A 27,081-nucleotide genomic window follows, 5' to 3' on the forward strand; every position below is an offset into this window, starting at 1 on the left:
CTTATTTTATTAAATTTATTCAAAAGTCCTTTTAATATTGTTTAATTAATTTTGGCAAAATCGTGTGTGAAGTGATCAGAAGATCGCACAACTCATCGTTATTAACAGCAACCATGGTCAAATTACCTCTATTGATGCCTTGAAATGAACTTTAGTTGACAGAGAATGGATAATATATAATAAATGCCATATTTTGACTTGTTGAAAGTCATATTTGTTGTAGTTTGTAGTTCTCACGATCACGTGCGTGGGAGCCTCAACGGTGACACCGGTTAAATTATAAAAAAGTATAAGAAATATAAAAATGCATATGTACATTATGTACAATTGTATACAGGCATGTGTCGACATTTATTTCTCAATAGTAAACATGTTAGACATGAAGAATGTCCATGGGAAGTTTAGACTGAATATCTGAATCATCTCACGATTAGCCTCAAAAAACAGTTCTTGTCATACGTGTGCAGGTAATTACAGGGTTGATTGTTTCTTCCATATTGTTGCAGGGTTTGCACATAGGTAAGTATATGCAGGCCTTTATCCAATCTCATTAAAATCAGACCTCAGTTCTCGCTACCACTAAACAAAGATCTGAGGACATCCCATTAGGTGTCATGTCAGAACGACCTTTTATCCGACCAATCAGAGCATCGCTTACCAGATTATGAAAGTGACAGTCAGAATGTGATTTCTGATCATGCAGCCTCAAAAACTTTAACTCCGAACGATAGTTACGATTTAACGACTGTAGCCATCCAATCTAGACCATCTATTAGCCATTCCAGAATGTGTTTTTGTTCAGGTTTCAATTTTTTAATAGAGAATTTGTCAAAATATGTTTCGAAGCGCAGTCACCAATTTGAAATTAGTGCCGTAAAGCACAAGAAAGCTGCCTTCTGATTGGTCATTCAATTGGTCATTCAAAGTTCGCACAAGGTCCCGTAATGGGATGTCCTCAGATCTTTGTTTCGCGGTAGCGAGAACTAAGATCTTATTTTAATGAGATTGGCCATTACCTTGTTCAAAATCTGCATCTTGAAGATGCTTAATGACATGTTCAAAGTGCACAATTATTTTGTCCTAATTTAAAAAACATACCTCCAAGTTAAATTCAATACTAAGGCAGAAGTTAAAGGGGCACTGATCTAACGCAATTCCCCGGGACTGGTTGTTGCCTTTGTTATTGTTTTTTCCCAGTGAGTACCCGGATGTATAGCAGAAATCTAGACTAGTTCGCGACCTCTGCTGCGCAATTCGTAAGCGCATCAGTCACTTTTATGGGTAGTAATAAGGGCGTATGGTCACATTGATCAACAAAATGAAATACAGTTTTCGAGATAATAAGGAAATGTAGGTATCTTTGTGGGTAGCATCGGTAATGGTGACGAAGTTTTGATAGGTCACTTGCTTGGTAATTTTGCGATTTTCGTTAACACTATTTTGACTTGCAACACAAAGTAAATATTTCACCTGAGCATTGCTTTTTTATAGTGTGTATATTTTTTTACTGTCATAATGTGTAACATTTTCAAATTAATTTAAAGTCTAAATATTGAGTTATTTTACAAAGTGACTGAAAAACATTCCCATCTGTATTATTATGATAACGAATTCCAAACATTTTGATGTTTAATGTCATCACCAAGAGACTGAAAATGTTACGTTTAAAAGTACATGTCTATGTTGTTTGGCTTCTAATCCTACATAATAATCTGTTGTGATGTTTGTAGGCCATTTTGATCATATTAATCAATCTGGACAGATTTTTTAGTCAAAATGACTGAAATATTTACACATTTTATAAATTGCCTGAGAGAATCACATTTTACAAATTGACGGTAATATATACACGCTTACAAAGGAAAAGACCTGTGAAAACAACGTCTATCGCGCATTGAAGAATTTCCCAACCAAGACGTAGAGAAACAAGACCGAATCGGTTCAAATGAAGGAAAACAAAATGCAAATACCATAATTGCAACCTACCAAATTTATGTGTATACATTTTAGGAGCTTCCTTGTTCGAGGAATGTATCCGTGAATATCCACACAAAGGAACAATATCCCACTCGTCTGCAGCTGTACAAAGAAACTTATTTGATGTCACCTGTCTCTGTAACAATCAAATATTTTAAAAGATATATATCGTTTCGGGATATTATAACCCGTGTTCGTTTATCAAGTGATCACTTGGATTGTTTCAGGTGTTTCACATAGGTGTCAAGTCTCAAGGGTCGGCTGAGAAAGCCCACGTGACAACTATTTTCATAACATCCACGGTTCCTAAAAATCCATTAAGTGATAGATAACAATGAGCAATCAAGCAACGTATTATTAGTTAACCCTTTGAACAAAGTATGTTGTTTTTACATCGGCACTCACGCCATGATATGAGTGTATTCCCATTGTTTTAGTACACCTAGACATGTAAACACTTACTTTTGACATATCCACTGTGCAAGATAACAGTGATTAATCAATCAACGTATTTTCGGTTAATCCTTTGATGACTAGGAACGATCTGTTGATTTACAAAAAAAGTAATCAACTGATCATTCACCTCTTGCTGGTCTGCCACGTGCATATTACATAACACACATTTCACCTCACTTCAAACCTGGATTTAGATTGAATAATTACCCCAGACACAATAAATGCCAAATGGGAACCTTTGTCAGGTAATCTAAGTGGTGCTACCACTAATTGTACCTGTAATAAATTCATTAACTGAGCATCAAGTGAATGACGACAAATACACAAGTGTAGGGTTATACCAGAAAACGTGGATGACAACAAGGGATTGGTAATCGTATTATCGACGCAATCCGAAATCCGAAAATTCTCCCACATAGATACTTTTTTAGTATTAAACTATAACCATTTGGGGTATTTCCAAACGAGGACATCCGATGAGCTCCGCCGTTCTTTTGTCTGTTTGTTTAGGCTGAAGAAATTAATTAACATGCGCCCTTTGTCGAAATCTTTATAGATCACAGTTAACCAATCAGTGTTTATACAAAAATTCGTAAACAAATATTGCCTCCAGCCTCCAAGTTTATTTAGCTGTCCTTGCAGACGGTAGCCCAGTCTCTGGTCACGCTCAGTTGCGTTGCGTATCATCCGGGTACTCACGGGGAAAAACCAATAACAACGGCAACAACCAGTCCCGGGAATTGCGTTAGATCAGTGCCCCTTTAACTGTTATAAGAAGACAAATCAATTTCCGGCTCAGCAAATATGTGACAAAAACTGTAAATATAACTGTAAAATAACGAATGGATATATTACAACTGTTAGATAATATCATTGTGTATCAGCCAATTGCAAAATTGACTTGTGCGACAACCAAACTCGAAAACAGATATATTCGATTTGGAAAGTACATTGTGACCAGTCAACATATCTTAAACAGTCGCTGATTGGTAATTTAAAATATAGTGCCTTTCTTGCAATACTAGGATTTGCAAACAAAAATGGCTTCCCGGAAGCAGACAGGTATACTCCTATTCATTTAGTTTAAAATGATTTACAGGATTTGTTATGAACCATGTTAAAAAACCCAAATGTCAAGAAACAGTTGGGTAAAAAAAATTAAATATCCTGTGAGAATTGTGGATACCCATGCAATCAAAATCAAACTTCTTGGTAAAATACCCAAATAAGCAAAAGCTTATCTACAGCTCTGTAAGGTTTATCTAAATATATATAGGAAATATATAGGATCACGGTGCCGTTGTACAAATTGATCTTTGCGCTAAGGTGGTCGTAGCTCCGATACCTTAACATAGACATGCAGTCGTAGCACTAAGGTTGTTTGTACAATGGCATCCTGCTCATTCAAAGTGTTCACTCGGATTATTATCAGCATGTGAGATGATGAGTCCTTGGGTCTGTAAAGATCCGGGGTAGAATAGGTCTTCAGCAACCCATGCTTGCCGTAAAAGGCAACTATGCTTGTCGTTAAAGGCGACTAACCGGATCGGGTGGTCAGACTCACTCACTTGGTTGATGCATGTCATCAATCCCAATTGCGTGGATCGATGTTCATGATGTAAATCACTGGATTGTCTGGTCCAGACTCGATTATTTACAGAACGCCGTCATATAGCTGGAATATTGCTGAGTGCGGCGTAAAAAACAACAAACCAAGCCAAACCAAACCTTGAGTCTGTTCTCCAATGCTATAACTAACCAACTGCTCCTTTGGGCATGACCATCACTGATTCGTTATTGTCATATTGTGGAGGGTGGATTTGCACAGCAGCATTGTCATAGCTGCAGGCTCCTGGGTCCATCTTCTCCTGTAGTTCTTCATAGTCATGGTTGGCGTCTGGGGACTCCATCTTGTCATGTAAGTAGACTTGGTTGTCGTAGGCCGCCATGGCTCTCTCATGTGGTACGTAGTTCCTCAGCGTCTCGTAGTCAGGTGTGTGATATGATGGTGTCATATAATTGGGATCAGTGTCTGGGGGTGTACTCCTGAAGGACAAACATACAAATTGGATAAAAATCTAATAGGGGCAGTCGGGTAGCCTAGTGGGTAAAGCGTTCGCTCGTCACGCCGAAGACCAAGGTTCGCTTCCTGACATGGGTACAATGTGTGAAGCCCATTTTTGGGTGTCCCCCGCCGTGATATTGCTGGAATATTGCTAAAAGCGGCGTAAAATCAAACTCACTCACTCAAGCACTAATAAATGTTGATCAGATGAAACATGATGACAGCACTTTGATGGGCTGTTAGTGTTTCTCCATTACAGTGTAGAAAGCCGTATTGGCCCGTGAAACCCATATATGGCCTTCTTCATACCTGTATTGGCCTGCTAATCCCATATTGGTTAACTAATCCCATATGTGTCTGATGTTCCTATATTGGTATGCTAATCCCGTATTGGGCCACTAATCTCGTACTCGCCCGTATTTGCCTACTAATTCTGTATTGGCCAGCTAATCCTGTATTGGTCCACTAATCCCATATTGTTTGGCTTATCCCATATGGGCCTGCTAATCTCGTATAGGGCCACTAATTCAGTATTGGGGCTGCTCATCCCATATTGGTCTGCTAATCCTGTATTGGCCCGCTAATCCTGAATTGGTCTGCTAATCTTGTTCTGGCCCGCTTATCCCAGAGCTACAGATAAAAAGCGTATTTGCGTAAAATACCCCCAAAAAATATACAAAACCCAATTACTTTCAGTTAACTCAAATGTATAAAAGCAGCATGCGTAAATACCCAATGAAGCTTTTTCAGCATGCGTACAAAGGAGCTAATTTCCGAAACACAATTATGAGCTAATTTACTTTCCGAGTCAAGCCTATATATTTAGAACAGTTATATACATCTAAAACATTATTTCACTTTTTTTTTAAATCCTAAAAAACCTAATAGGGTGATGAATAGATGAGTAAAAAAAATATTGGTTACCCAATGAAAAATGTAATAACCCAATTAAGATAGAAACCCTAGAGTAAAAACTCAATTTCTTAAAAAGTTATCTGGAGCTATGTATCCTATATTGGTCTGATAATCCCGTATTGGTTCCCTCGTTTAGACTTGGCCCACTCAATGTATGATGTTGGCCGATCATGGCTTATTACCGACAGCTGATTAATAAATAGTGGTATTTTGCCATGGCAACCTTTTTAACATTCAGGGAAGTATTTTCTATTGTGTGTGTGCATTCAGGGGCAGTGGGTTCTTTTAATACAATGACCCTTGACCAGAAACAGTAAGAAATAGACATGATAAAAAAGATGTTTCAGGGTAAATATAGGGTTGTGTCAATTCTTGGATGACAATAGCAGAACATATTTCAATTAAATATGGGAATCAAATCTGGGCCATTTTAAATCTTTATTTTATGCTTCCGTGAACAGTTGTCTCTGTCAAATTCCTTTAAATAATGTCAGGCTCTTTCATTTTGAAATACATGTACCGTATTCGACGTAATAAGCGCCCTGCTTTAATAAGCGCCCACGGCGATATTTGCTAATATACTGGCTAGTGAACAATCCCAATTAGCACCCCTTCCGATTGATCAATGTACACAAGATTTATTTTTTTGCGTATAATACCCACTCGTGTGTTATATGCATCCTTATTATGGGCAATTAAATTCTGGAAAAATGTATCTGTCACATATAAACATTTCAGTGTGTCAGCATAAACCATGAAATTTATCTTTCAACTCTCTTTTTTCCACCAAAATAATATTCTAATAAGAGCCCCCTATTTCTAATTTTGAGTGCGCCCTGGGCGCTTATTACTTCGAATACGGTATGTTGTTTTGTAAAAGTAGGATTTACTTTTATCACTGTTTCGGGCAAGTACTGTGTAAAAAATAAAGGGTGCTCCAAATAGGCATCTCTATGTTCCACAGATGCAATGTCAACCCTTACCTGCGGAAGATGAGGACGAGGATGAGGATGATGACAAGAAGAATGACGACACCAGCGATGATGATGCCGGCGATGGCACCTATGGATAACGCTGCCGCTGTAAGATAAGGCAGACATGGTAGAGTCAGTACAAGCAGTTCCAGTCCACTGGGTGGGTTGACAGTGTACATATATATATGCTCACAATGAAGTCACAATCAGTTAGAAAATATTTGTCAGCACTTGAATTGATCATTACCTAAACAGTTACAATTAGCATGGTTAGGGTTGATACAATGGGTCACATAGGAATGCTGCAGAGAAATGTCATTAGATAGGAGTGTTGCAGCTAAATGTCATTAAATGAGAATGCTGCAGCTAAATGTTATTAAATGGGAATACTGCAGCTAAATGTCATTAAATGGGAATGCAGCAGCTGAAAGTCATTAAATGGGAATGCTGCAGCTAAATGTTATTAAATGGGAATGCTGCAGCTAAATGTCATTAAATGGGAATGCTGCAGCTAAATGTCATTAAATGCTGAAGCTGATACATTCGTAAAATGGCTGCTCATTTAAAAGAAAAATGTTTTTACTGTTCTTGTGTAAGAACTTTGTGTTGTTTGGTGAGAGAGTGTGGGAGTGAACCGGTTGTTGAGTGCGTGAACAAGTGGTTGAATGCATTAACATTCACGGGCTGAAATGTCTCCCGTGCCATCACCCATGCAAGTATTGTGTAAGCTGGAAAGTGTACAACCTATACAATGCCACATCGCGCCATGCCTTGCCTTGCCATGCCATGCCATGCCATGCCATGCCATGCCACGCCACGCCACGCCACGCACACAACACCACCACACAGGCACTCCTACATGCCAACCATTCTCAATCACCAACTCAGTGATTAATGTAAGACACAGACACGCAGGCATGCACACATTAACTTCACTTTTGGCTTGTTTTTAACGCATGTGGTCTGTGATGACCCGTGCACTCCGCAAACACCAGGATGAAACAGTTTCTTCCTTACCACTACTGTACAAACCAAATGGCTTCAGGAGTTATGAAAACAACTGGAAAGGGCTACACACAATCACATGTCAGCATTGTTAACTTGCACACGCCCTACACAGATTTATGACCCAAACTTGTGGTCTGTAGTGCCCCGTGCCACTCCACTAACAGCTACAGTCCTCTTTCTGCATCACAAGAAATCTTACACAGAGCTCCAGATAAGCTGCGTATCTGCGTAAAATACGCATCAGATATGCAGAAATATGCAGTAAAATCAAATCCAAGTGTATCAAATACGCAACAAACATTACAGATACGCTACAAAATTAAAACTTGTGTGTATCATCAAAATATTGTGAAGTAACCCTGCGTATTCCATTAGCAATTTAGCAACTTATTTTGAAATTATAAACAGGCATTCCGTCAACCTTGCCAAACTCCACGATGACCGTTACATCATGATCATTTGCCTTCACACTTTCTTATGGAAGTATCGTGGTATTTTTGAGTCCTATAAAGCTCTCGAACCCACACGACACCAGTTTGCAGGGACTAGATGAATAGTGTTTTTAAATATTTAACTTAAATACCCACATGTGTAAAAACTAGTGGGTAACAGAAATTTGAATACCCAGATAGAATTACTGATACCCAATGATTTTAAAATGCATGGATAAAATACCCACAACACTAAAAGCTTATCTGGAGCTCTGTTACACCTCAAATATCAACTGTCTCACATCTACTGAGTAGCACATCTTGTCAGGCAATAAAGATGTATACTATGTATACATGCAGTACGTGTTTGCGCTGTTCCTCCTGCCGTTGTGCCCCCTCTGTTTAAGATGTCAACTTGTACCACATAACAACATAATAGTTCCTTAAACAACTTCTTCCAGTGATGGGAATAAAAATAACAGCAGATATTGTTGGGTACGGGGTATTCATTGCTGTGTACTGTATTGACTTTAGTAGACTATTCCGGATTTTGAGTCTTTTTTTTTTTGCAATTCATCGTTCTCGTGTGGCGCCAAACGGACTGCAGTTGGCACAGTGACTTCTTCACTGCTGCCGTATCGTTGGGTTGTGTCAATACACCATAGTATCGGCACAGGGTGATTCTTTGTTCCTAGACATCAGTATCATACCATGAAGTCTTTGATGTAAAATTGTTTGGAGAATATTTTGTATGATATATATAGTAGAAAAATAACTGTAAACTTCAATTTTCTGATGCTTGGATTTAAGACTGTGGATTTTGTTTGTTTGATTTTATTCAAATTTGCTAAGTATGGCTCAGTTGGGGCTCATCAATAACTTTAACTATGGAATACAGGTTTATGTATCATGTTATATTTGACATTGTGTCTTGACCTTACAATTGAGATATGCTACTGCTCTAGTATCCATGGTAACATAGGCCCCCTATTAGCACCCCCTGTACCTGTTGCGGCTGTCCCCTCACAGACCTCTTCAGACCCACACTTCGTCTCAGCTGAAATGTACAGAAAACCATCATCTGTGAGCAGGCAAAGACACAAGGGCTGGGTCAGGGGGCTCGAGTACTCGGGTCGGGTGGGTCCTGAGTAGGACCCTGGTACCAGAAAACCATCATCTGTGAGCAGGCAGAGACACTAGGGCTGGGACAGGGGGCTCGGGTACTCGGGTCGGGTGGGTCCTGAGTAGGACCCTGGTACCAGAAAACCATCATCTTTGAGCAGGCAAAGACACTAGGACAGGGACAAGGAGCTTGAGAACTCGGGTCGGGTGGGTCCTGAGTAGGACCCTGGTACCAGAAAACCATCATCTGTGAGCAGGCAGAGACACTAGGGCTGGGACAGGGGGCTCGGGTACTCGGGTCGGGTGGGTCCTGAGTAGGACCCTGGTACCAGAAAACCATCATCTGTGAGCAGGCAGAGACACTAGGGCTGGGACAGGGGGCTCGGGTACTCGGGTCGGGTGGGTCCTGAGTAGGACCCTGGTACCAGAAAACCATTATCTTTGAGCAGGCAAAGACACTAGGACAGGGACAAGGAGCTCGGGAACTCGGGTCGGGTGGGTCCTGAGTAGGACCTGGGTACCTACAGTGCTCCCCACACCCGTGATTAGTCATGTGATATATTGTTTAACAACAGTAACAATAGGCCTAAAACTCCAAGGTTAAACTACAGGTCGTTAATGTTCGCATTTCTTTCTGACTATGCATGCATTCCTTCTGACGTTTAAATGTTTGAGTTTAAAAGATAAATCTTCAGTGCATGCATGATCAGATCTTTTCATTTGTGTATCCAAATAGTTTTTGCCAGCGCTCTGGTAAAACAATTCCCAATTGGACATTCGATACACCCAACTCATAAAACCCTCTGCGGGTACCCAGGTTGGGTCGGGTAATGGGGAGTAAATTTGGACTCGTCCCAGCCCGAAAAGACACAAGTCTTTTCTTACAACAAGGAATGTCATGTGTCTTACAGTGTCTGAATTTATTACATCAATTGCTGTTCATCAGTGTAACACTGCTAGGCATGAAAATGCTCAAATTACTGTCCCTTAATCCCGAAATATCTGAAAATTGTCAAGTCTTCAAAACTTTGTCTAGATTTCTTCAGTTTCTGAAAATGAAGAGACTGTCTGGTAAGGCTGGGACGGGTTACTTGGGTACTCGGGTCCTGTGGGTCCCGAGGGTCCCGAGTAGGACCCAGGTACCCACAGGACTACCCAGATCCGTATTTAGTCACATGATATATTTTTTAATGACAAAAATGATCTAGAACTCTATGGTTACACTATAAGTCACTAATGTTCTAATGTTCCCTTTTCTTCCTGACAATGTACCCATTCCTTCTGACTTTTATATGTTTGAATAAAGATAAAACTTCATGCAATAAACATCAGTGTATCCATGGCCAACTCGTTTCACACATGTATCTAAATACAGTTTGCCAGGGCTAACGTCAAACTTTTCCAAACCTGACAGTTTATACCTATCTCTAAATATCTACAGTGGGTACCTGGGTAGTGTCGTGTAACTGGGTGGTGGGTACCTGGGTAGGGTCAGGTAATAGGGTGGTGGGTACCCAGGTAAGGTCGGGTAATAGGGTGGTGGGTACCCAGGTAGGGTCAGGTAATAGGGTGGTGGGTACCCAGGTAGGGTCGGGTAATAGGGTGGTGGGTACCCGGGTAGGGTCGGGTAATAGGGTGGTGGGTACCCGGGTAGGGTCGGGTAATAGGGTGGTGAGTACCCGGGTAGGGTGGGGTAATAGGGTGGTGGGTACCCGGGTAGGGTCGGGTAATAGGGTGCTGGGTACCCGGGTAGGGTCAGGAAATAGGGTGATGGGTACCCAGGTAGGGTCAGGTAATAGGTCGGTGGGTACCCGGGTAGGGTCGGGTAATAGGGTGGTGAGTACCCGGGTAGGGTGGGGTAATAGGGTGGTGGGTACCCAGGTAGGGTCGGGTAATAGGATGGTGGGTACCCGGGTAGGGTCAGGTAATAGGGTGGTGGGTACCCAGGTAGGGTCGGGTAATAGGGTGGTGGGTACCCGGGTAATAGGGTGGTGAGTACCCGGGTAGGGTGGGGTAATAGGGTGGTGGGTACCCGGGTAGGGTCGGGTAATAGGCTGCTGGGTACCCGGGTAGGGTCAGGAAATAGGGTGATGGGTACCCAGGTAGGGTCAGGTAATAGGGTGATGGGTACCCGGGTAGTGTCGGGTAATTGGGTGGTGGGTACCCGGGTAGGGTCAGGTAATAGGGTGGTGGGTACCCAGGTAGGGTCGGGTAATAGGATGGTGGGTACCCGGGTAGGGTCGGGTAATAGGGTGGTGGGTACCCGGGTAGGGTCGGGTAATAGGGTGGTGAGTACCCGGGTAGGGTGGGGTAATAGGGTGGTGGGTACCCGGGTAGGGTCGGGTAATAGGGTGCTGGGTACCCGGGTAGGGTCAGGAAATAGGGTGATGGGTACCCAGGTAGGGTCAGGTAATAGGGTGGTGGGTACCCAGGTAGTGTCGGGTAATTGGGTGGTGGGTACCCGGGTAGGGTCAGGTAATAGGGTGGTGGGTACCCAGGTAGGGTCGGGTAATAGGATGGTGGGTACCCGGGTAGGGTCGGGTAATAGGGTGGTGGATACCCGGGTAGGGTCGGGTAATAGGGTGGTGGATACCCGGGTAGGGTCGGGCAATAGGGTGGTGGGTACCTGGGTAGAGTCAGGTAATAGGGTGGTGGGTACCCAGGTAGGGTCGGGTAATAGGGTGGTGGGTACCCAGGTAGGATCGGGTAATAGGGTGGTGGGTACCCGGGTAGGGTCGGGTAATAGGGTGGTGGGTACCCGGGTAGGGTTGGGCAATAGGGTGGTGGGTACCCAGGTAGGGTCGGGTAATAGGATGGTGGGTACGCGGATAGGGTCGGTTAATAGGGTGGTGGGTACCTGGGTAGGGTCTGGTAATAGGTTGGTGGGTACCCGGGTATGGTCGGGTAATAGGGTGGTGGGTACCCAGGTATGTTCGGGTGATAGGGTGGTGGGTACCCAGGTAGTAAATTTGGACTACTCATCCCAGCCTTACTGTCTGGGCTCCTTTCCGTTCTAAATTAAAAGTCAATTTAACAACAAACTCTTCAAATATTTTCATTTTAAAGATAACCTTCATTGCAGCTAGCCCTAACCCCATGGTCTTAAAATGTACTTAGTGAGTGTGACTTACTTGTCGTTGTAGTAGGTGTTGTTGTTGTTGTTGTTGTAGGTGTTGTTGTTGTTGTTGTTGTAGGTGTTGTTGTTGTTGTTGGTGGCGTTGTTGTCAAGTCCCCTGGACAGAGGTGGCTGGTGTCAGTGGTGATTTGGCTAGTTGCTCCACACTTGAGAGCCACAGTGGTGTTTGGTGATGTCCCTGCCAGAACAGTCATGTCATGGAGGTTGAAAGACAATGTGGGCATTATAGGTAATAAGGAAAATCCCCATCAGTGAACTTTGGGCATTCTCAGCATTGGACTACTTTGCCTACTATTTTCAAGACAATGAAGCAAAATAAGACAAAATTTGACTAATTGGTTGAGTTATTTTTTTGCAAGGCACCATGTAACAATTCCCTGGATCATTTTGCAATACTGGCAAGGAATGATAATAGGAGGAGGCAAATCTTATGTTTCAAATAGTTTGATTGATATCGGTTGTAGGTAGGTACAAAAATAATGAAAACAATTTTGAATATAAGTTTTTTAAAGTTTTCTCAGTTCATGGTTATGTAGTTTTAACTAAAGTCATGGATTTTTATAGGTTTGTTTGTTTAATGCCACACTCTGCAATATTCCAGCTATATGACCATATCGCATCTGGACGAGACTGTCAAGTGATTGACATCATGAGCATTGATCCACGCAATTTGGATACGATGACATGTAACAACCAAGTCAGCGAGTCTGACCACCCTGTCCAGTTAGTCGCCTTTTCCGACAAATATAGTCGCCTTTTACAGCAAGCATGGTTTGCTGAAGACCTATTCGACCCCGAATCTTCACGGGTATTTTTTTTAGGTGATGGATAGAGGTAACAGTTCATCACTGATTTTTACAATTATTGCAATGTTAAGAAAATAATTATCTTTTCCCATTTTGTTTGCCAAAGGCACTTAGTTTAGAATCCTAGATAAAACCCTGTGAAAACAATTTCAGTAGTAAAGATGGTTCAATTTCAGGGAATCAGGCAACAGCTGAAAACTTCACCTTTTATTTTTATCCAGACTTTTCCTGTATGATTGCCATTGATAGTCAAGTTCAAGGTGAGACTGTTTGATTGGCTTGTGAAAATGTTGACAAGCCCGTTGAGGCTTGTGTTGTAACATGTGATGGTGTTGTTGTGGGTGGTGTTGCGGTTGTCCAGGATGAGGAGGTTCTCCGTGCAGGAGCTCGCGGTTCGGTGCAGCCGGATGTCAACAGCCTCTACGTCTATAGTCTCCCCACACGTTGTGGTCACGGTGCAGGAGCAGGTCCTGTCTTGGTGCTCTGTGTTTAGGTGGAAGATGTTGCTGGCCAGGTACAGGTTCTTGTTGATCTTGATGATGCCGCCATGGCACATGTCTATCAGGAGTCCCACTAAAACAAAGATTATCATACCTCCATGTCAGAATGATGAGATCTGATTGGTCCACGCGATCTTGATAAGATATGATGTATCCCGCCTTGGAGGGGAATAAATTTCTCAGCGGGCAAATAAATCCCTTATTCCCCACCATGAGGAAGTCAGGCTGCTAGTGGATTTCTGTGAGGCAGAATAAATCCCTTATACCCAGCATCAAAGCCAAAAGCTGCATGCTTTTCCAAGTCAGTGGAAGTCACGTGACATAGTGTAAGTTAACCTCAGCTCTTTTCTGTCAATTTTAAGTTTTTAAAAATTCTTTTTCAATGTCATATAAAAACATGTTGGTAAGATGAAGTTGTTGCAGCAGGATCACTCGGGGTTTTAAAACCTAACGCTGGAAACATAAAACCCCATGTAACCCTCGTGATCCTGCTACAACTTATGATATTTGCGCCTTTGAGGTGATTTTGTTAGATTAATGGCTTTCAATTTGATAGCACTAGGTCACAAGAGTGAGCGAGTGAGTGAGTTGGGTTTCCCTCCCTTTGAACAGTATTTCAGTTCTTTTACAGTGTGTCTGCTTGATGTGTGAGGAAAGCCTGAAGGGATGCAGATCTTAGATGTTTACCACTTTAGTGCAACCCACAATCTCAGGTATGGTGCTGACAAACCTAGAAAGATTATAAGGGCAAACTGATTTGCAGGAGGGGCGGTCGGGTAGCCTAGTGGTTAAAGCGTTTGCTCGTCACGCCGAAGACCCGGTGTAAAGTCTGAAAGTATACACCCCCTTCAAAGTATACCCAGGTAGATTCTGGGGCCTTCCCCAGAATCTACCCCTGGTTATAACTATAATCTAGGAGCTCCAAGAATCTACTGCACCCCTTACTTACTTACTTACTTTGGAGATTTAACGTGCACTTTCCGACTGATGCGTATTTCGCACACAGGCCCGGCCAGGCCATTTAATGTGTTTCCAAAAGGGGCGAAAGTGGTGTGTGCAACGCAAGAGGGGGTTTTAGGGGTTGCTTATATAGAATTTGGGAATTTTGAGATTTGGAATAGATGCCGATGGGGTTGGGGAGGAGAGCTAAGGGAGCTGGGTATGGTGGATGTTTGTTTATGTGATTTTGATTTGGTAGATTATTGTGTTTTAAGATGCGTTTTATTAGTTCCGTTTTGATTAAGAATACGCCTAAGGCCTTGAAGTTTTCTAGTTTATTTTGTGGGTTTAGTATTGCTTCTAGAGTGAGAGCCTTGTTTAGATTGAGGGTGGTTTGTAATGCGGTTCGATGTGTTAGGTAGTGTGTGCAGTGGATAAGTGCGTGTTCTGGGGTTTCTAGTTGTTTGCAGTGTGGGCAGTTACCTGTAGTGTGTTTTTTTATTTTTTTTAGGTGGTTATTTAGGTTGGTGTGTCCTGTTTGGAGTTTAGTGATTACTCTGTCGATCTACCAAGACTACCAGTTCAACCAGTCCTAGCTGTCGCACCAGCCACACCAGTTCAAAACGCTCTGTCAGCCCTACTGTACCACACCACACTACGTTTATGAATTCTACCAGCCGTACCGGTCCCCTCGAGTCCAAGAACCCCAGCACCACAACCAGGGGCCAAGAGGCCACATTACAGCTTCCAGCCAATGACCATTCAAAGAAGAAGAGAACTTTCTAAACAGTTACATTTACCTTCATTTAAGTCTGTTTATTTTGGAAGAGAGAAAGAATTTGAGGCACCAAAAGGACAACACAAGACCAAGGGTGATGGCAACTGCTTCTTCTGTGCCATTAGTTATTTCCTAACTGGTCAGGAGACGTCCCACTTACGCCTGAGAGATGCTGTTGTACAACACATGAGTGAGAAAGGGGAAAAGCTGGAAAACTACCTTCAGCAGAATGTGACGAAATACTTAAATTCGTCAAGAATGGCCGAAAATGGTGTCTGGGCAACAGATGCAGAGATTATGGCCACTGCTTCTCCTCTGCAAACTGTCATTGTTGTCTATACGCATTATGGAAAGGAGCTGAAATGGCTATGCTACCCAGCATCATTCACACTTGAGAAGCTGTCCATTGGTGCAGTGTATCTGACCAGCCTCCATGAAGACTTTGACGTTGTAATAAATGTCCAGTGACATTGAAATAATTCAAGGAATCAATGGATATTGGTTTTCAGAATAAACTGCTCTCATATTTTATGTTAGTTTTCTCTTTTTGTTATTGATAATAATATAAAAACTAAAACAATGACAATTGCTTCGTGAAATTCCCCCATCTGACTATTTAGAAGAATTAGAATGTAAATGGACAAATAATTAGATGGTTTTAATGATGTGATGTCTTCTATAGTCAGAATATATTCTTTATACTGTGATACATGCCTCCCCAAACAAAGGTACTTACAGACACATTTTTATATGCAATCAAAAGTAGGTAGGTCTATTCACAAAGCATATTAAAGCTTATTCAATAACATAAGTGTGAGACATTTCCTCACACAATTCTCAACACCAACTTTCGAACTTACAAGTTGATGATGACTACAATGAGTTAAAGTCAATGTGATTTGTAAAATATTTTTTATTAGTTTAAACAATAATTATTTCTTCTTTGCATGTATAAAACAACATTTTGAATTTTTGGATTCGATAACAATTTATTACCGGTATTATCTTCACCAGGATAGATTTTGGGAACTCCCAGATTATATCCCCTGGGGTTAGATTCTGGGAAAGGGGGGTAGATTCTGGAATATGAATGTTTTAAAACTAATTTGATGTGTACTGAATAGGCATTTATGTAAACTTGATCAGATGACAATGTTGTTACAGCAATTGACCAGGAGAGATCAAGACTGAGTTAGATGCATCCCCCAAAAGAAAACTTCAAGTACATTCATGAAATAAAAATGTTTAAATCAAACAGGGCTGCAGTAGATTCTTGGAGCTCCTAGATTATAGCTATAACCCGGGGTAGATTCTGGGAGGAGCTCCCAGATTATACCCCGGGGTAGATTCTGGGAACTCCCAAGATTATACCCCCTGGGGGTAGATTCTGGGAAAGGGGGTAGATTCTGGGAAGTCCTCAAAATCTACCCCGGGGTAGATTCTGGGAGCTCCCAGAATCTACCCGGGTATACTCTGAAGGGGGGTAGATTTTGGCACCTTACACCGGGTTCGATTCCCGACATGGGTACAATGTGTGAAGCCCATTTCTGGTATCCTGCCGTGATATTGCTGTAATATTACTAAAAGCGGTGTAAAACCATACTCACTCACCCTGATATGCAGGATTGTGGCATGGCTAATGAATGCAACTCTTCATTCAATTTCTTAGGTGGTTGGGGTCTTTCAGATTGTATCCACAGCTGTCTAAGTTTTCTTAGGGTCTATGACCATGTTGATGTATCTGTCATAGCGACTGATTTACGACATCCATTGTCTGAAGAACATTTGATTGCAAAGGCTCATTACCCTGGAGCCATGACATCTATATGCCTTGAAACACTTAATTGCTGTTATTTATTGGATGCTAATCCTATTTGTTAATCCCCATTTTTGTGTACATCGACCGTCTGCCATCCTGAACAGGATGTGCAAGTATGTCATTGATGATTTACTGTTTACATTTATATTTATTGCTTACTAAATGTCAGGAGACCTTGGCTATATAAGCCTTGGTCCAGAGAGGAAAAAAAAGAAAGGTCTTACCCTTAGCCTAGCTAGGGTTAGGCTTGGTGCTCTGGGGCACCTAGACAACAACCACTACCACCATGTACTGACTTGGCACGTAGTGTCTTCTGTATGTTTATATCTACATGTATAAAGTAAAACTGTATATACCGCAAGCCATCGTCTCCAAGTTGTCACTTCCTACAGGAACCATACGTTGGCCCCTTGCATATACGAGTATGCAAATTGTTCATTAAACAACGGCGGACGACGTGCGTTGATAATTTGGTGGAGATGCGGGGTATGACAGACTTCTTAGTCTGTCCTTTCCTGTACCTCTTTGCAGCATGGCATATGGTTCACAAAACTGTAGGAAAGTGACAGTCTCTTATAAAAAGGATATACTACCTGGAGGCCGATAACCAAGAACGAAGAAATGGCCTTTAACAAGATTGAAGAAAGAACAAGAACCTCTCCGATCAAGAACAAGTTCTCCGATCCCAAACCTTCCGTGCTCGAATGTCTTAGCAACACTGCTAAGACTTCCCCTTCAAGATGTCGTTCCTGCACATGACCTAAGAAAAGAAGTATACACGCCTATCCCACAGAGACCCGACCACAGCCATCTTCATGCAGACCCTGCACAATACAGAAACCGCCTCACGGGCACCTACAAGATGGACACTGTGTACAAGATATCTCATTTGGACTTACTAATTTGTGTTTACTTACATGGACTCAATCAAGGATATATATTGTGTGACTGTTGAATAGTGCAACCAGGTATGTTTAATCAAAGCCAGTATATTAATGCCAAAATGTGTCTTTCCAAAATTCAGTTTTGTATGTGTGCAATATACTCCAAATTACATTTTTAGTCAGCTAGATCTTTGAAGTTATTGTGTAGGGAATCTTTGAAATGTCTCCAGGCCACGCCAGACATATAGTTGCAGCTACGGCCCAGACAAACCTAAGCTGTAGGGTTATCGAGTCACACCTCTAAGCTCGACTCGTAATTTCAAAAATCTAAGCGATAAAATTTGTCAATTGTTACAAGTAATTAATGTGCACAGTTTGGTACAAAATTGAATGTATTGTCTAGGACTTTGAATTCAGATTAGGGATATTCTTGGGTGAGCCACCCCTACACATATGTTTATTGTATGTCAGTATTAAGTAATTAACAGCACAGCAGTATTCAGCATTTCAGAATTTTGATGTCGGAATTAAGGATTTTTTTCTTGGGCATCGCACCCACAATATATGGGCAAGCTCCGTCAAAGACACGGGAAGAGCACCCATTGTACTTAAAAGGGCAATAGTACCCACAAGTACCGTTTGAGTCACACGGTAAAGCTAGACTCCTGATTTCAAATTTCTTTATGCGAAATATTAGCTGAGATGTTTAATTTGTACTTTTGATGACATTACTCATTATCACTATTCGGTACTGATTCGCACCGCCAAGCCAGACTCCTGAATTCAAAGAACCTTCAGTGATATATTTATTGAATCTGTGCAAAGCAGTAATTACCATGTAGTGAAATTGCACATTATAAAGATCACTTGGTTAGTTTTCAAACTGGCACTAATTCAAATTGGCTAGATGATCACTTTCATACCGTCATTACATAGATATATTTGTTGCATAAGGATTTCATATAACTGATTTTGATCACATTTGCATTGTTGTTTTCCTTGGTGAAAAAGTTCACACATATCAATTTGGACTCATGTAAGCTTGGGGTCCAAGCTTCACGTAACGGAGGGAAGTTGTCATAGCGACTGATTTACGACATCCATTGTCTGAAGAACATTTGATTGCAAAGGCTCATTACCCTGGAGCCATGACATCTATATGCCTTGAAACACTTAATTGCTGTTATTTATTGGATGCTAATCCTATTTGTTAATCCCCATTTTTGTGTACATCGACCGTCTGCCATCCTGAACAGGATGTGCAAGTATGTCATTGATGATTTACTGTTTACATTTATATTTATTGCTTACTAAATGTCAGGAGACCTTGGCTATATAAGCCTTGGTCCAGAGAGGAAAAAAAAGAAAGGTCTTACCCTTAGCCTAGCTAGGGTTAGGCTTGGTGCTCTGGGGCACCTAGACAACAACCACTACCACCATGTACTGACTTGGCACGTAGTGTCTTCTGTATGTTTATATCTACATGTATAAAGTAAAACTGTATATACCGCAAGCCATCGTCTCCAAGTTGTCACTTCCTACAGGAACCATACGTTGGCCCCTTGCATATACGAGTATGCAAATTGTTCATTAAACAACGGCGGACCGACACGCGTTGTTATATCTTCCTGACTCCCAGGGTAAATTTCTCCTTCTTTAGCACTAACACATGCTCATACATGTCAGGTGACACTGTTCAGTGTTTAGACTCAGATGCCAGCCCCAAACATGTCTAGGATGCTATGAAGAGCCACTTGCCACTGATACAATTGTCAATCTCATGGAAGTCAGATCTTAGTTCTCGTTACCGCTAAACAAAGATCTGAGGACATCCCATGACAAGTCACACCAGAATGACCTTTCATCTGACCAATAAAAATGTTGCTTACCAGATTAGGATAGTGACAGTCAGAATGTGGTATCTAATCATTCAAGCTCAAAAAGATCAACATGGGTATTCCGAGTGACAGTTACGGGCTGTATGACTGATTCTGATAAAATCATCTTCTATCTCTCGCTTCGAGTAAACAATTGAAACGGGAGAGACTTTTCTTATCCTTTGGGAAGTACTGCCATCTATCAGAATTTCCAGAATTATCTTTTGTTCAGTTTTCAAGTTCAATATGAAGAACTTTGTCAAAATAGTTTTCAAAGTGCCAGTTTGACACTAGTGCCGTGTAAGTTTTCAAGTTCAATATGAAGAACTTTGTCAAAATAGTTTTCAAAGTGCCAGTTTGACACTGCCGTGTAGCTCAAGAAAACTGCTTTCAATTTGGCTGATGTCAACTTCCTGTTAGTCATTTCATATTCGGTCAGACCGCCTCGGTGGTCTAATGGTAGAGCGTCTGCCCAGAGAGCGAAAGGTCCGGGGTTCGATCCCGGGCCGCGTCATGCCAAAAGACGTTAAAACATGGTACTTGTTGTTACCCTGTCTGGCGCTCAGCATTAAGGGGATAAAACGAGGACTGGTTGGCTCAGAGTCAGTATACTGTGTCTGAGTGGGGTATTCATGTTAAACTGCGGCATGGTATCTCAGTGTGCTAGCACTATAAATCGGCATCAGTCCAGACTAGTACAAGCAGCCACACACACACACACACACACATACACATGCATGCACGTCGATATAAGTGCAATAATCTTGGACGCGACGTTAAACCCTATTTCACCTCACCTCACCTCATATTCGGTCAAAGGTCGTGAAAGGTCTTTCTGATGTGAAGTGCAAAGCGATGTCAGTGCTTGATTAAGCTGTATAGAACATGCATCAGTGCAACCTATTATTGAAAAATGCAACCCAGTATGTGTGACTACATGCACCAAGTGCATGTGAAACAAATGCAAATTTGTGCTTTATCCTTATGTGTCCACTCATCATCTTTGAACACATTCACTAACTTTATTGAGCTCTATTTACCACTCTGCATCAATAATCCCTGTGTTGTGTTTACTTTGTCATGCTTGAAGTATGTGTTGAACCACTTACCATTGATGCATTCGTACTCCATGTGTTGAACCACTTACCATTGATGGTTTCGTACTCCATGTGTTGAACCACTTACCATTGATGCATTCGTACTCCATGTGTTGAACAACTTACCATTGATGCACTCATACTCCATGTGTTGAACCACTTACCATTGATACACTCATACTCCATGTGTTGAACCACTTACCATTGATGCACTCGTACTCCATGTGTTGAACCACTTACCATTGATGCATTCGTACTCCATGTGTTGAACCACTTACTATTGATACACTCGTACTCCATGTGTTGAACCACTTACCATTGATATACTCGTACTCCATGTGTTGAACCACTACCATTGATACACTCGTACTCCATGTGTTGAACCACTTACCATTGATGCACTCGTACTCCATGTAGAACCACTTACCATTGATATACTCGTACTCCATGTGTTGAACCACTACCATTGATACACTCGTACTCCATGTGTTGAACCACTTACAAAATTGATACACTCGTACTCCATGTGTTGAACCACTTACTATTGATACACTCGTACTCCATGTGTTGAACCACTTACCATTGATACACTCATACTCCATGTGTTGAACCACTACCATTGATGCACTCGTACTCCATGTGTTGAACCACTTACAAAATTGATACACTCGTACTCCATGTGTTGAACCACTTACCATTGATACACTCATACTCCATGTGTTGAACCACTTACCATTGATACACTCATACTCCATGTGTTGAACCACTTACCATTGATACACTCATACTCCATGTGTTGAACCACTTACCATTGATACACTCGTACTCCATGTGTTGAACCACTTACCATTGATACACTCATACTCCATGTGTTGAACCACTTACCATTGATACACTCGTACTCCATGTGTTGAACCACTTACCATTGATACACTCGTACTCCATGTGTTGAACCACTTACCATTGATGCATTCGTACTCCATGTGTTGAACCACTTACCATTGATACACTCGTACTCCATGTGTTGAACCACTTACCATTGATACACTCATACTCCATGTGTTGAACCACTTACCATTGATACACTCATACTCCATGTGTTGAACCACTTACCATTGATACACTCGTACTCCATGTGTTGAACCACTTACCATTGATACACTCGTACTCCATGTGTTGAACCACTTACCATTGATGCACTCGTACTCCATGTAGAACCACTCACCATTGATACACTCGTACTCCATGAGTTGAACCATTTAACATTGATACACTCGTACTCCATGTGTTGAGTGAGTGAGTGAGTATGGTTTTACGCCACTTTTAGCAATATTCCAGCAATATCACGGTGGGGGACACCAGAAATGGGCTTCACACATTGTACCCATGTTGGGAATCGAACCCGGGTCTTCGACGTGACGAGCGAACGCTTTAACCACTAGGCTACCTGACCGCCCCTCCATGTGTTGAACCACTTACCATTGATACACTCGTACTCCATGTGTTGAACCACTTACCATTGATACACTCATACTCCATGTGTTGTACCACTTACCATTGATACACTCGTACTCCATGTGTTGTACCACTTACCATTGATACACTCGTACTCCATGTGTTGAACCACTTACCATTGATACACTCGTACTCCATGTGTTGTACCACTTACCATTGATACACTCGTACTCCATGTGTTGTACCACTTACCATTGATACACTCGTACTCCATGTGTTGAACCACTTACCATTGATACACTCATACTCCATGTGTTGAACCACTTACCATTGATACACTCGTACTCCATGTGTTGAACCACTTACCATTGATACACTCGTACTCCATGTGTAGAACCACTTACCATTGATACACTCGTACTCCATGTGGCCATATGAAGTAAAGCTAGGGAAGAGGTTGTTCTGGGAACAGGAGCCAGTAAACCTCCTCTTGGCCTGGATCAGACATTCCCTCTGGCCGGAGCATCCTGCGATGGTCGCATCTGGGAGCTGTCCAGGGACAGAGACCAGGACACAGTCTGCGTCATTGTGGCTGCAGCACACAGAGGCATTGTCTGTACTCTGGCACATATTGCTTTTTGGTTTGACTCCAAAAAACTGTCTGTGAACAGCAATGATCCCAACCTCAGTGGTTGTGTTGAGCCGACAGCTGGCAGTTATCTGTTCATTCCTTTCACTACCACTGAAGCATGATGTAGATGTGTTGTACAGAGTTGTCATCACTGAAACATGAAATAGATGATTTGTACATAGTTGTCATCACTGAAACATTATGTAGATGTGTTGTACAGAGTTGTCATCGCTGAAACATGAAATAGATGATTTGTACATAGTTGTCATCACTGAAACATTATGTAGATGTGCTGTACATAGTTGTCATCACTGAAACATTATGTAGATGTGTTGTACAGAGTTGTCATCACTGAAACATGAAATAGATGATTTGTACATAGTTGTCATCACTGAAACATTATGTAGATGTGTTGTACAGAGTTGTCATCGCTGAAACATGAAATAGATGATTTGTACATAGTTGTCATCACTGAAACATTATGTAGATGTGTTGTACATAGTTGTCATCACTGAAACATTATGTAGATGTGTTGTACAGAGTTGTCATCACTGAAACATGAAATAGATGATTTGTACATAGTTGTCATCACTGAAACATTATGTAGATGTGCTGTACATAGTTGTCATCACTGAAACATTATGTAGATGTGTTGTACAGAGTTGTCATCACTGAAACATGAAATAGATGATTTGTACATAATTGTCATCACTGAAACATTATGTAGATGTGTTGTACATAGTTGTCATCACTGAAACATTATGTAGATGTGTTGTACATAGTTGTTATCACTGAAACATTATGTAGATGTGTTGTACAGAGTTGTCATCACGGAAACATGAAATAGATGATTTGTACATAGTTGTCATCACTGAAACATTATGTAGATGTGTTGTACATAGTTGTCATCACTGAAACACTATGTAGATGTGTTGTACATAGTTGTTATCACTGAAACATTATGTAGATGTGTTCAGCATAGTTGTCATCACTGAAACATTATGTAGATGTGTTGTACTTAGATGTCATCACTGAAACATTATGTAGATGTTTCAACATAGTTCTTATCACTGAAACATTATGTAGATGTGTTGTACATAGTTGTCATCACTGAAACAGTATGTAGATGTGTTGTACATAGTTGTCATCACTGAAACATTATGTAGATGTGTTGTACAGAGTTGTCATCACTGAAACATGAAATAGATGATTTGTACATAGTTGTCATCACTGAAACATTATGTAGATGTGCTGTACATAGTTGTCATCACTGAAACATTATGTAGATGTGTTGTACAGAGTTGTCATCACTGAAACATGAAATAGATGATTTGTACATAGTTGTCATCACTGAAACATTATGTAGATGTGTTGTACATAGTTGTCATCACTGAAACATTATGTAGATGTGTTGTACATAGTTGTTATCACTGAAACATTATGTAGATGTGTTGTACAGAGTTGTCATCACGGAAACATGAAATAGATGATTTGTACATAGTTGTCATCACTGAAACATTATGTAGATGTGTTGTACATAGTTGTCATCACTGAAACACTATGTAGATGTGTTGTACATAGTTGTTATCACTGAAACATTATGTATATGTGTTGTACATAGTTGTCATCACTGAAACATGAAATAGATGATTTGTACATAGTTGTCATCACTGAAACATTATGTAGATGTGTTGTACATAGTTGTCATCACTGAAACATGAAATAGATGATTTGTACATAGTTGTCATCACTGAAACATTATGTAGATGTGTTGTACATAGTTGTTATCACTGAAACATTATGTAGATGTGTTCAGCATAGTTGTCATCACTGAAACATTATGTAGATGTGTTGTACTTAGATGTCATCACTGAAACATTATGTAGATGTTTCAACATAGTTCTTATCACTGAAACATTATGTAGATGTGTTGTACATAGTTGTCATCACTGAAACAGTATGTTGATGTTTTGTACAAAGTTGAGAGTGGTTATGACTGTAATATTGCTAACATTGGAAAACCTTGTCTTTACTAAGGTAAAATAGAGTTGTTAAGCTCGTGTTATATTCTACCTACAGAGTATACTATATAGAGAAAATACCAGGAACCACCCAAACTCCTATATTCATCAACTTACCACACTGTACGATGAGGAGAAGACAGAATGTCACCAACACAGTGTGTGTCATCTTGTCCCGGGCGGTGAGAGAGGTCGGTCATTAAATCTGTCCAGTCATGTATATCTCGGATAAATCAGGAAGATACTACAAACTCAGTTCATACAACATGCACCATAAATGTTTCCAGTACACTTAACATGAAACGATGGTTTCAGAATCAAGTGGTTACGAAAAACAACAATGTTCATCTCAGCTCATCTCAGCTCATCTCAGCTCCAGTGGAGAAATACGATGAACTTATTCTCCGGTTCCTGGTTGGAATGATGAGGATGCTATGTAGATGCTGTAGATGCTGTAGGCCAGAGGTAGTGGATCAGGGATCAGAGAAAGCAATCTGCCTTATATCAGTCACGTTTCTTACATTAGATCGGGTCTGGTCGCGTACAATAGGAGGGTACAATAACTTGTCATGACCTGGTCTGTCTCCACACTGTTATCCTGTCCAGATTTGCAGCTCCGCTTGACACTTGCAGTACAGAACCATGCAATATCACAGCAGTATTGTGTTGTGGTGTATAAACACACCATCAAACTGTCATGTTGTGCTGGAGGTTCAGTGTTGGACACAAGGTCTCCCTGTCCGCCTGTTTTGTTGTGAAAGCATACAGCCTTGTCATGCTACCCAACAAGTTTGTGGGGTATTTATAGTTTGGAGAACTGTGCACGCTCGATGAATAGAGTACCATGTATGATACTGACTGTAAAAGGCTGGCTGATGGTGTCTTTCAGTCGAAGTGTTGGTACAGTCTCTCCATGGCTGTGTGGGTCACGATTCAGTGGACACCTGACTTATTTCAACGGGGAAGTGGGTCACCTGTCTAGCTTATGATTCTCAGACAATTAGCCTGTCTTGGCTTGTTGGTATTGTGTGATCCCTGACACTCTTCTGCTTGAAAGATTCACTACGAATTATCGGATATCTGTTGGTTTCTAAGTCTGTGGTGTATATTTTTTAGATAATTTGTGATAACAAAGTAGACACTATCTATGGATAACAACTTTTTTATTTTACTGTAATGGCGACTTTTCGGTATAGATCCTTGTAGCATTGTCAAGCAAGACAATGGGTCTATACCGAAACATCCCCATTACAGTAAAATATAAAAGTGTTATCCATAAATTGTGTCTGCTTTGTCATCCCGTCAACTTCTAAGAAATGCCTATCAAACAAGTAATTTGAGATATTTGCCTCTGTTGTTTACATAGAATATATCTGTTTACAGACTGATTAAAACCAACAGTATGTGCTGATGGAAGGGCTGTAATGTTTCAAGAGAACACTCAGTAAATCAAAGCAATATGGGGACACGGGTGGCCCAGTAGTCTAAGGCGCCGCGATTCACTGTTGCGTCTCTTGGGCACGCCAGAAGCCTATGATTGTGGGTTCGAATCCCGGTTTGCCCCGATTATGTTTCTAGGTTTGTCAGCACCATATCCTGCATGACTTCGGGCTTTCCTCACACATAAAGCTGACACGCCACAATATAACTGTAATACTGTTAAAAGCAGCGTTAAACCCAACTCACTCGTCAAATCAACAATTGTTATCATTGTTGTACTTGGTTTAAAGTTTTTCTTAGACCAACACATTGTCTATGAAAGTTTGTATTATACAATCAATTTCTCTCTTAATTTTTGCAACTGCTGATATCATGTGGAATATAGCTAGATGGATTTTCCCTGTTTTAATCATCTAAAGTGCTTTTTATTAAATTACATGCAGATATTCTGCAGCCCTGATGCAGGATTAAGATTCTCAAGTAGGAGGCATTACGTGCTTTGAAATAAGCCTGCTCATCTGAGACCAGTTAATTTCAGGAAGGATAGCAGCATTGCCTTGTGGACTACCAGGTTTGATGGCAGCTGATCTAACAGATCATTAGTGTGAGCTGGTGAAAATTAATGATAAAAAAATAAATGGTTGCAGTGATTGATGAGAAGTCAAATAGAAAAAAAACCATGTAAAATATTGATGTGCCTGTTGAGAGGTAGCAGTATAGTCTGTTTAACTGACAATCATTAATTAAGTA

At 41.1% G+C, this 27,081-nt stretch overlaps 1 protein-coding gene across 1 annotated transcript; it reads right to left on the bottom strand.

The window, feature by feature from the left end:
* Positions 1 to 1,182: 1,182 nt before the first annotated feature.
* On the bottom strand, positions 1,183 to 25,695 carry LOC139473828 (uncharacterized). Its single transcript, XM_071256590.1, has 7 exons — positions 25,009 to 25,695; positions 22,644 to 23,021; positions 13,095 to 13,463; positions 12,080 to 12,262; positions 8,833 to 8,883; positions 6,397 to 6,493; positions 1,183 to 4,479 (listed from the first exon to the last, which is right to left on the bottom strand). The coding sequence occupies exons 1-7, from the start codon at positions 25,058 to 25,060 to the stop codon at positions 4,188 to 4,190; spliced, it is 1,422 nt and encodes a 473-aa protein (XP_071112691.1). The 5' UTR covers positions 25,061 to 25,695; the 3' UTR covers positions 1,183 to 4,187.
* Between the last annotated feature and the right edge of the window lie 1,386 nt (positions 25,696 to 27,081).

Source organism: Haliotis cracherodii, unplaced genomic scaffold (genome assembly GCF_022045235.1).
Source record: "Haliotis cracherodii isolate W230 unplaced genomic scaffold, xgHalCrac1.p SCAF_3, whole genome shotgun sequence".
Lineage (NCBI taxonomy): Eukaryota > Metazoa > Mollusca > Gastropoda > Lepetellida > Haliotidae > Haliotis > Haliotis cracherodii.